We start from the raw sequence: 12,422 nt of genomic DNA on the forward strand, positions 1-12,422 counted from the left end.
CGCATTTTTAAGGGATCAGTCTTGTCTTCTTCGTATCTAGTACTATTACTTAACATCTACGTAATATCTTACTCTTCAATTTTCACTATTACTTAATTAAGAGACTGTCTATGACGAGTTTTTGGAACGGTAGAAGTAGGTGGAAACAAAATATAAAAGAGGTGATTAGACAAGACGTGACACATTCGTCTTACTAGTGATATGAACTTGAATATGAAAGTGTGAAGGTCGAAAATTATGAAAAAAGGATAAATAAATAGCTGAGTGTTGTCACGGTTTTATGTGGAGGAGGCGAAAATCAGTCGTGTCTTCTGCGTATCTAGTATAATATTACTTAACATCCACGCAATATCTTACTCTTCAATTTTCGCTATTACTTATTACTTCCTCTTGTTATCGTGATGTTATCATTTTCCTTTTTAAGTTTGCTTTGATTACATCTTTTTAAATCGAGTTCTAGCGAAAACCATCTCTACTCCATTACTTCCTCTCTACTCCATAAAAGTAATGATAAGGTTCGCTTTATCCTCTCCACGTTTCAATTGCATGTTACATTGGGTATATTTTTACTATCGATTATATTAGAAACAAAATTGCTACCCCGTAAAGGTGCTTAATATATACGTACATCTTACCACTATTCCACGCTTTACTTGTGAATTACACTAAATATGTTGTTATCGTTATCCACTTACCACCAGTAACATGATTTTCTAATCATTCAAATATTACGATTGCATATCAAAAATCATAAATTTAAAAAATTCGCTCAAAACACGTTCACATGAGATAGAGATGCCAAATCCTAATTTCTTTTTTTTTTTTTTTTTTTCTATTGAATGAATAATTCGATATTAAAAATATACTAATTTTATTTTAAGTTACATAAGATAAAAGTTAAAATTCAAATTCTCTGGATGGAAAGAGGTATATCTTCTCTCTTGACTTCTTCCTAGTAATAGTAGTCATTAGTCATGCTACATTTTTACCATTTCAATTCAAAGTAGCATTTCTTAAACTTCACTATTTTTCTATAAATAGCATCTCCCCTCTCAACTTCTTCACATTTTTTCTCCTTCCAAAATCATCATCCCACCTCGATGGAAAAAATGGATTCTATCAATTTATCCAAAACAATCAAAGCTAAAGTCGAAGAAGCTATGATTTTCGATGAAAAAAATGATAACGAAAAAGGAAATTTTATTGAAAATGAAAAATCTAAAGTCGAAGGCGAAGGAGACAGTAACAAAAAAGGAAATTGCATTGAAAATAGAAAATCCGAAGTCGAAGCTGAAGCCGAAGAAACTGATATTATTTCCGACGAAAAAGGAAATTGTTTTCTCGAAAATGGAAAATCTAACAACGTTTCAAATTCCATAAATATAGAAAAAAACAATTTGAATTCCGATATTCACGCAGAGAAAAACGGCAACGTTTTATTAGGTATAATCAAGCCACATACCTTGTTACCACAACCGGAGCCACCCGCCGGAGCATCATTTCTCCGGTCTAAATCCATGCCGGAGAGCAACAATTTCGACATGCCGGATATCGGAAAGTTCTTCCGCGAGAAGAGCAACAGCTTATCATCGGCAATTAAATCGCTGTTCGAAGAGGAGGAAAAGACAGTACAACATGTCACGGAGATCAACCTCTCCGGTACGAAGGTGATCGTTGTTGAGAAGAAGAAGAAGCAGCTGTTTGGGAGGGTGAGCTTCTTCTCGAGGTCGAACTGCAGGGACTGCACTGCGGTTCGGTCCTTTCTACGCAAAGAAAATTTGAATTACGTGGAGATCAACATCGATGTGTATCCCGAAAGAGAAAACGAACTGATTTCCAGGACTGGTGGTTCAGATGTACCGGTCATATTTCTGAATGAGAAAGTGATTGGAGGTTTAGTAGCTCTCAACTCGCTGCGAAACAGCGGGTTGCTCGAGCGTAAACTGGAGGAAATGCTGGCCGGAAAATGCCCCGACGATGCTCCGGCGCCGCCGGTTTACGGCTTCGATTACGATGATGCGAACCGGAACGACGAAGAGCTGATTGAAATTGTGAAGATACTGAGGCAGAAGCTTCCGATACAAGATAGGATAATGAGGATGAAGATAGTGAAAAATTGCTTTGCCGGCGGTGAGCTTGTGGAGATTTTGATTCATCATTTGGATTGTGGTAGAAAAAAGGTATGCTTCGTTTACACTTCGTATTCAAAATAGTTGTCACGTTTCGTTTCTAGAAATCAGCATGGCTAATTTTTTAATGTTACATATGCTTCTTTAACATTTCGTTTTGAAAATAATTATCACGTTTCACTTCTGAAGAGTTCACTTATTTTCCAATGTTAAATATGCTTCTTTGACATTACGTTTCGAAAATACATGTCTTTGACATTTCGTATTCAAAATAGTTGTCACGTTTCGTTTCTAGAGAGTCAGCGTGGCTAATTTTTTAATGTTAAATATGCTTTTTTGACATTTCGTCTTGAAAATAGTTGTGACATTTCGCTTTTGGAGAGTCGGCGTCACTAATTTTTGAATGTTAAATATGCTTCTTTAACATATCGTCTTGAAAATAGTTATCACATTCCGTTTCTGGGAAGTTAGCTTCGCTAATTTTTCAATGTTAAATATGCTTCTTTGACATTTCGTCTCTAAAATAGTTGTGACGTTTCGCTTTTGGAGAGTCAGCGTGACTAATTTTTTAATGTTAAATATGCTTTTCTTGACATTCGGTATCGAAAATAATTGTGACGTTTCACTTCTGGGAAGTTAGGGTGATTAATTTTTCAATGTTAAATATGCTTCTTTGACATTACGTCTCAAAAATAGTTGTGAAGTTTCACTTTTAGAGTCGGCGTGACTAATTTTTTAATGTTAAATATACTTCTTGGACATTTCGTCTTGAAAATAGTTGTCACGTTTTGCTTCTGGGGAGTCAGCGTCACTAATTTTTCAATGTTAAATATGCTTCTTTGACATTTCGTCTTGAAAATAGTTGTGACGTTTCGCTTTTGGAGAGTCGGCGTCACTGATTTTTGAATGTTAAACATGCTTCTTTGACATTTCGTCTTCGAAATAGTTGTCACATTCCGTTTTTGGGGAGTTAGCTTCACTAATTTTCCAATATTAAATATGCTTCTTTTACATTTTGTCTCAAAAATAGTTGTGACGTTTCGCTTTTGGAGAGTCGGCGTGACTAATTTTTCAATGTTAAATATGCTTTTCTTGACATTCGATATCGAAAATAGTTGTGACGTTTTGCTTCTGGAGAGTAAGGATGACTGATTTTTTAATGTAGATTTGATTAGATTGACTTAATATGACGGTTAAAATTCATATAATTTGATTCTAAAAAAAGAAAACCGTGACAAGTAAAAAAGAAGTAGATTGATTCTTTGATATTTCGGCTCGAATTAGTTGTCACATTTCGTTTTGGGAGTTAGCGTGACTAATTTTTTAATGTAGATTTGATTAGATTGATTTAATATTTAAAGATTAACGGTTAGATATTTAGGATGGTAGAAAAAGTACGATAAGTTATTGATATAATGAGAAAGTATGGTTTAAAATGAAGATCAAAATTCATATTAATTAAAATTCTTTTCATTTGTCTTAACTTCGGTGGACAGAATTACGCGATATCTGTTGCTGGTAGGAGGTGACAGATATCTGGTGAATTTAGTCGAGATGCGCAACAACTGATCCAAACACAACGATTATTAAAAAAAAGACGATGAAATTTCATATAATTTGATTTTATAAAGGAGTACTAAATTCAATCGTTCAAAAATCAAATTTAATCCAAAATTATTATATATAGTAATTATAGGAAGGGGAGATGCGGGAGTTTGTGGTACAGTTGTATTACGATGTGACTTGGAGCTTCACTAGTTCAAGTTGTAGAAACATCTGATTTCAGAAATACAGGTAAGGTTACGTACAATAAGTTTTCGTTTCGCAGATTTCATGCATAATAGAAGTTTTAATACACCAAATTATTCTATTAGTGATTCAGTTTACATGTTAAGAACGGAGTATATTTTAAAATATCAATATAATTTAAGTAATTGAATCTCAAAAAATAAAAATATACATATTTGAAACGATTCATTTATATAAAATAAATTATAATTTATAAACACCCAACGTTCATAACTACTTGTATTATTATTCTAGTTATAATCGTAACAAGAGACGCAAGCATGAAAATGAACGTTAATTTTTTAATATTTTTAATTTTTGAAAAGTCTTACTTTGTGTTAATGTACATTAATATAAATTTATATCCACCTTATTATATTACTAACTTATTATAGTATTATAAGTATATATTTTAAAATTATTTTTCACTTAGCCAAAAAGGCATAAGATGGTACGATGTGCAAAGGTCAACTCATATATAATTTTAAAGTATTGAATATGTTTGGTAACACGTATCCACGAATAAGAATTTTTATAATAAAAAACTATAAATTATTTATAAAAAATTATATTATCAAAGAAATATAGTTATTTGGATCTCTAAATGTAGTTGAATAGTGGTGCCAAACAACGTTTTATGACATAATAAAATATATCATACAATAACGTGTCAATAAATATACAACAAATATTAATAAATTGAAGTGTAAATAGTTAATTGAAACAAAACTATATATGGGTTAAAACTAAGTTGCTCGGATTCTTCAAATATGTTGTTGCACTCGTGTCAAATCTTTCAAAATTGTACTATTTTTGAAGGATATGACATATATCCGTCGACATGCTTGAAGAGTCCGAGCAACATAGGGGTCAAATATTTTGAACGAGAGAAAAAAAATGTAGTGTAAAGTGAAATTTGGGAAGGATGATGTATTTTCGATAGACATTTTTTAAGTATTGAATATTTTTGTATGTATTTGTAAATATAATTTGGGAGTGTTACCCTAGATATGAGTGATACAATTTAGGAGAACCGCATCCGAAAAATTAACTATTAAGATAGCAAAGTCGAAGACTATATAAGTTCCACATCAGCTCCCGTTAATCCCGTAGGACGTACTTTGTAATAGGATCATAACAAATCACCACACTCCACATCCATCATCCCTTACAGCTTCACTGGGCACATAGTGTGGTGAGCTAAGTTGCATGTACTCTTCACTTTGATGTCGTACCCGTGTCGGATTCTTCAAAATACGTTAGTTTTGACAAATCCGACACGCACCCATTGAAATTATTGAAGAGTCGGAGTAACATAGGTGGTATGCTGATATCATTGATACAACCTTAGAAGAACCATACTCCAAAAGCTACCTTTTAAGGCAGGAGAGCCCAAGACCATCAACTCCGCATTTAAGTGATGTGGAACTCGATCAAGTTCCGTAACTCGCAATATGATCATAACAACGTGTCTGCTATGCGCAAATCCAGATTAATCAGCTTTCAATACGAATACCAAACATCATAATAAAGAACTATAGGATATATTTAAATTAAGACTTATTATGAATATAATATTTGAAGGGGAGCCTTCAAGCAACTGACAAAATTGTTACCATGTGATTAGGAGGTCACGAGTTCAAGCTTTGAAAACAGTCTCTCGCAGAAATGCAAGGTAAGGTTGCGTATAATACATCCTTATGGTGAAACTCTTCCTCAAGTCTTCGTGCATAGCAGAAGCTTTAGTACACCGTATAATACACCCTTACGGTGAAGCTCTTCCTCGAGCCTTCGTGCATAGCGGAAGCTTTAGTACACCGTATAATACATCCTTATGGTGAAACTCTTCCTCGAACTTCGTGCATGGCGGAAGCTTTAGTACCCCGTATAATACACCCTTACGGTGAAACTCTTCCTCGAACCTTGTGCATAGCGGAAGCTTTAGTACACCAAATTGCTCCATTATTTTTTTTACTAATATAATATTCAGAGCTCGAAACCAGACCCCGAGTGAAGCTCTTTCTCAAATCTTGTGCATATCAGAGTTTTAGTAGATCAAATTTCTCCTTTATATTTTTGACGAATATAATATTCAGAGCTCGAAACCAAACTTTTTCATAATCAAATGAATAAGTTGGGCAAAGTTTGAGCTTGGAAAAGGTACCGTTATGCCAATGGTCCCGTCAATCTCGTGCTGATTAATGAGTATGTACCCCCACACGCTTTTGAAATTAGTGCAATCACTTAATTTTGAACATTATTTTATGTTTTTTTTACTTTTAATTAATTAATCAAAGTCATTATGTTTCTTAGGTGAATTTGACAAGTTATTTAGAAAATTGGACACTTTATGCTTAGTCATAATCATAGATGTGTAAATTGGCCTTTTTCTCCCACGTGTTTGAAAGTTATAATATTAATATTGCTAGACAACTTGACGTACTAAAACATGCGTTACGTGCGAGGTTTAGGAAAGGGGTTAGTTTATTGTATGCAGTCTTGCCTGGCAGGCAATTATGTTATTTATTCAAATTCAATCTATTCACTTGCGGTGGCGGAACCACCTTTGATCCAGGAGTTCATCCGAACCCCCTTCGACGTAAAATTATAGTAATATTTTCATACTGTTTTTACATGATCAAAAATATTTTTAATGTATATATAATAGATATTGAACTTCTTTCGGTTAGTCCGAATGTTTATTTTTAAACCCGTCAATAAAAATCCTGATTCCACTGCTATTCACTGGGGTCCTGAGGAGAAAAAGTTTTTCCTCTTTTCCTTTTATTTCCCCCTTTTCCCATTAAAAAGCGACAAACTTTTACTTACCAAAAAGAAAGAAGTGACAAACTTTCCCTGGCTAACTATGAACATGCAATAAGACCATATGTACTAAAGCTCCTACTATGCGTGGAATTCGGGAAAGGTTCGGATCACAAGTATCTAATGTACGCAATCTTAACTCATCTTTCTATAAGAGGTTGTTTCCACCGCTTGAACTCGTGATCTTCAGGTCACATTGCAACTAAGTTCAAATTTTCTTAGGTTATATCTTCCCATTTGAGTAAGTTAGGAGGTAGCTCAGTGGTGCGCGATATCGTTATCTGTGAAAAATGAACTGGATATTTTTTCGTGGAGAAGATGAGAGGCTAAAAATGGAAGTGTTCGCGACACAAACCAAAGGGTGCTAATTAAGCCGATCATTAATGACTAGCATATTGCTTAAGTAAGTATAGCAAGACTAGGAGACACAATGCATAATGAATTCTAAAAGCTTATAATATAGGAGATTGAGAAGTGCGCGTGCAATGCTACCAGCTTTTTGCACTAGCTTCATCGATTAGCAGAAAGTCATTGACTTTTAAGAATCGTTAGCATATTTATCCATCGAAGGGGAGCCTTGGAATAACTGGTAAAGTTACTGTCATGTGACCAGGAGGTCACTGGTTCAAAGCCTTGGAAACAGCCTGTGGCAAAAGTGCAAGGTAAGGCTGCGTACAATACACCCTTGTGGTGGGGCCCTTCCCCAGACCCTGCGCATAGCAGGAGCTTTAGTGCACCGGGAGCCTTTTTTTATTAACGTATTTATCTGTGATACTACATGGACTTATAGTTCGATGTAATAACTATCTGATATCTAACACAGGCTGTGGAAATCGGGAAGAACCTGTCGAGGAGGCATTTTATTCACCATGTCTTCGGGTAAGAACTTGAAAAGGATTTAACTACTGCTGTTCATCGGTGTAGATTTGATTCTATCGACAACAATCTTTACGCTACTTTTTATTCCAGAGAAAATGAATTTGAAGACGGAAAACACTTCTATAGATTCCTTGAACACGAGCCTTTCATTCCCAAATGCTATAACTTTCGAGGATCAACAAATGACAATGAACCTAAGGATGCTGCTGTGTTAGGCCAAAGGCTTGGTAAAATAATGTCTGCTGTACTTGAGTCTTACGCCTCTGATGATCGGCATCATCTTGATTATGTAGGCATCAGCAACAGCGAAGAATTTCGCAGGTACCTACATACTTTTTATCCTTTGTTTTTTGGTCGGAAACTGTTAAGTGACTTGTATTTCGTTAGCCTTCTTATAATCCCTTGGTTGAATCGGACATATGTTATTCTTCTTGTCCACGATTTTGACAACAGGATTTTTGACCTTCGGAAGCCAATTGTCTTGATCGTCGTTACTTTGCCTCTCTGTATATTATTGTTATACAGTTCCCAGGGAAAGATTATAAGAAGCTATTTTAGAGGAGGAAGTGGTTTCTCCGATGAGTAAATAGTACTTCGACCAAGAGCTGAATTTTTTGTAACATTATCCGGTTAGGAAATTTTTCATATTTCTGATCTGAGAAGCCTATTTCAAGTTTCACCGTTAGCAACAACAACAACAACATATTCCTAGCGCAATCCCACAAGTGGGGTCTGGGGAGGGCGGTGTGTACACAGACTTACCCTACCCTGTGTAGGTAGAGAGGCTGTTTCCGATAGACCCTCGGCTCAAGTTTCAACCTTAGCGTATTGTCAAAACAAGTTTACTGCAATGCTCCATATCGAATCTTTATACAATATAGAAATTGCAGAACTTCTTGCATACTTGGCTTGAGAAAGCGCAGACAGAAACTTTAGTGTGAATATCGTAGTACCGAGTATAGTGTAAATGACATTAGCTGCAACATATAACTAAAGTCATCTGAGTACCACATCAGTATGGATGCCAAAGGATCACACCGGAAAGAGGTGGAAGAACAATTTCTAATCGCGTTCATTCAACCAGAGATATACCTAGGTGCCTTAGCTTCAAATGTTTCCTTCCACACTGTGGGCAATGAGATGGAATCTCAACCTCGTGGAAATCTTTTCTCCTCGTAATATTGTGTGGACTAGTTTCATCCACAATATGTTTATACTGATATCATCGGCTGAAAGATGACTGCAGCATCCCATTTCTCGAAAATTCTGAAGCCCAAGCCTTCCATCAGCTAATAATAGCTTATCGCCAAACCTTAGAATCACCCTGGTTCATCTCTAGTTCACCGTGTAAAGCATTTAATTGTTCTCTCAGCCAGGTGCTCCACCTTCTTTATAAGAATTGAAAAGCTTGTCTTAGGATTTTAGCTGTTGATCGCACCTGCCAGCACGGGTGAGCTGCTTACTCCCACCTTGCTTCTAGTATAGACACGTCACGCCAAAGGATCAGTCAGCATAATGGAGAACTTGACAGTCACTAAAGATGCTAAATCTATTTATCGGCAACTTTTTTTTAAAAAAGAAGCCAATGGCCCTATGCTGACGGGAACTTTGAACGTAGAAGTATACATGGCCCTTCTTACTACTTAGTTTCAGCACATTCACAAGTCCTCCATCCCGAGGATAGTTCCTTACTGAAACTTGTATTAGAAGAACGTTATCAGCAAGACCCCGTATCTTTAAATAGAATACTGGTTCAATGTCAGAGGAGGTGAAATCATCTGCTAGATTATATTAGTTATTACTTCTCAAACGTTGTTATAAGTGAGTTTGTACCTTCGATATAACCTTATTAGTCAGTTTTGCATCGTGATGAATATCAACTCTTCATTCACGGTCAATTTGCTATGGATAATAGTTTGCGAGTATCTTTTGACAACTTCATGCCTTGACCAGCCTGAAAGAAAAGTTAATTCATCTCGTTTAGTTAGTAGGTTTCAGATTGCATTTCCGATGACCTTTATATAACATAGTCGGATTGTATGATATCTAAACTTTCTGTTGTCTTATAAGTGCAGATATACAAATTTGGTTCAGGATCTCCACAGGGTGAACATTCTAACGCTTTCAGCAGACGAGAAGTTAGCCTTCTTTCTGAATTTGTATAACGCTATGGCCATTCATGCGGTGATCAGGGTTGGTCATCCTGGAGGCATGATCGATAGGAGAGCATTTTTCTCCGAGTTCCAGTACATAGTAGGTGGTTATTCCTATTCCCTATCAGGTATAAAAGACGGCATATTAGGAAGCAACCGAAGAGCTCCATTTGCGCTGATGAAACCCTTCCCTAGCGGAGATAGGCGCCTGGAGGTAAATACCCCTCTCCTGTCTTATATTTTGACGTTGAAGTCAAAAGAAAACTGTCAGAGTTCGTTATGTTAGGGACATGAACTTCACTATGAAAATACTACACGAAAGTTGAAGATCTGTGAGTGAAAACCAGTACTGTAATATTTCGCTTGAAACACAAATACTAAAGTTTAGGAACTTCATACTATTTAACTCTCCGATGGAAAATCTTTCTAATTTCGTATCAACATACTTTCCATGTGCAGATTGCATTACAGAAAGTTAATCCGTTGATCCATTTTGGACTGTGCAACGCAACAAGATCAAGTCCAGCAGTAAGATTTTTCACACCTAAAAGCGTTGAGTCTGAACTAAGACATGCTGCAAGAGAGTATTTCCAGAGGGACGACGCAATGCAAGTGGATTTGGCTAAGAGAACTGTCTACCTTAGTCGAATGATCAAGTGGTAAACTTCTTTTCATACCTTTCTTTTTCAGCCTTACGATTCACGAAATATACATTCCCTTTTAACCACCAACGGTTGGGGTCGGGTGGTAAGTATCCATTCAGCGAAAACTTACGCGGCTTATATATGGTTAAATTATCTAGTTGTTTACAACGACAACAACATATCCAGTATACACAAAGTGAGTTAGGGGAGGGTAGATTGTACGCAGACGACCTTACACCTACCTTAGAGGTAGAGAGGCTGTTTTTGATAGACCCTCGACTCAAGGGAAATTTATCTATCCACATGTATATATAGAGTAAATGTTGAATACCCGTTGGCTTCTTCGTGTTTTTACTTCTTTTAACCACCAACGAGTGTGGTGTGGTGGTAAGTATCCATTCACTGGAAAGTTACACAACGACAACATATTCAGTACACAAAGTGTAGTCCGGGGAAGGTAGAGTCTACGCAGACTTTACCCCTACCTCAGTGGTAGAGAGGTTGTTTCCGATAGACCCTCGACTCAAGGGAAACTTATCTATCCATATATATATATATATATATTGTAAATGATCAAGTGGTAAGCTTCATCCCTAAGATTCAAGAAAATATACATACCCTTTTAACCACCAACGGTTGGGGTGAGGTGGTAAGTATCCATTCAGCGGAAACTTACACAACGACAACATATCCAGTACACAAAGTGAAGTCCGGGGAAGGTATAGTATACGTAAACCTTACCCCTACCTCAGAGGTAGAGAAGTTGTTTCCGATGGACCCTCGACTCAAGGGAAACTTATCTATCCATATATATATATATAGTAAATGATCAAGTGGTAAGCTTCATCCCTAAGATTCAAGAAAAAATATGTGCCTTTTTAACCACCAACGGGCGTGGTGGGGTGGTAAGTATCCATTCTGCGGAAACTTACACTGTTTATATATAGTTAAATTATCTAGTTGTTTAGAACGACAACAACATATCCAGTATACACAAAGTGAAGTATGGGGAGGGTAGATTATACGCAACCTTACCCCTACCTCAGAGGTAGAGAGGCTGTTTCTGATAGACCCTCGACTGAAGGAAAATTTATCTATCCATATATTACATAAATGTTGAATCCTTGTTGGCTTCTTTGTGTTTTTACTTCACGTTTTGAACCAGAGGTCTTATGTTCGAGTCCTAGGAATAGAGTCGGTCGACTTTGATACCCTCAATGTGGAACTTCCTGAAGCGAATTGTCTAACTTGCAGGTACAGTGGTGATTTTGGACAAGAAAAGGAACTATTAAAGTGGATTACAGGTTACTTAGATGCAACTAAAGCAGGTCTTTTAACACATCTTATGGGTGATGGTGGACCTGTTAATGTTGTTTATTCAAGTTTTGATTGGTCTCTAAATGCTTAATCAAATTTGTTTTAGTATTAATCTCTCAATATCTGAAGGGGAGCCTCGGAGTAACCGGTAAAGTTGCAGTCATATGATCAGAAGGTCACGGGTTCAAGCGTTGGAAACAGCCTCGGGCAGCAATGCAAGATAAGGCTGCGTACAATACACCTTCGTGGTGGAGCCCTTCCCCGAACCCTGTGCATAGCGGAAGCTTTAGTGCACCGGGCTGCCCCTTTTTTTCCTCAATATCTCACAAAGTATGGGAATTGTTGATTGTTCACTTAGTAGTATAGTTGAAAAAATTTGTGTATAGTGAACTTGTTAATGGATTGTAAGTTTGTAATGAGTTATTTTTTCTCCTAACTACATAACTCGGGGATCTCAGTAGCTCGATTGGTTGGCTACTCGAATTTTCACCTTGCTGGTGAGAGTTCGACTCCCAACACGGTGAAAATTTGGATTCACAATCGATAACGAGCATTATACGCGATTCACAATCGATAATAAGTGGTCGATGAGCTATGTTGATGTGTAATATATGTTGTTCGGACTCTTCAAATATATAGATGTGTGCATGTCGGATCGTCCAAAAATAGTATCTTTTTGAAGAATCCAA

At 36.5% G+C, this 12,422-nt stretch overlaps 1 protein-coding gene across 1 annotated transcript; it reads left to right on the forward strand.

The window, feature by feature from the left end:
* Nucleotides 1-950: 950 nt before the first annotated feature.
* LOC107838743 lies at nucleotides 951-12,422 on the forward strand. Its single transcript, XM_016681928.2, has 6 exons — nucleotides 951-2,180; nucleotides 7,564-7,619; nucleotides 7,710-7,940; nucleotides 9,695-9,986; nucleotides 10,232-10,431; nucleotides 11,671-12,422. The coding sequence occupies exons 1-6, from the start codon at nucleotides 1,101-1,103 to the stop codon at nucleotides 11,822-11,824; spliced, it is 2,013 nt and encodes a 670-aa protein (XP_016537414.1). The 5' UTR covers nucleotides 951-1,100; the 3' UTR covers nucleotides 11,825-12,422.

Source organism: Capsicum annuum, chromosome 8, assembly GCF_002878395.1.
Source record: "Capsicum annuum cultivar UCD-10X-F1 chromosome 8, UCD10Xv1.1, whole genome shotgun sequence".
NCBI classification, from domain to species: Eukaryota; Viridiplantae; Streptophyta; class Magnoliopsida; order Solanales; family Solanaceae; genus Capsicum; species Capsicum annuum.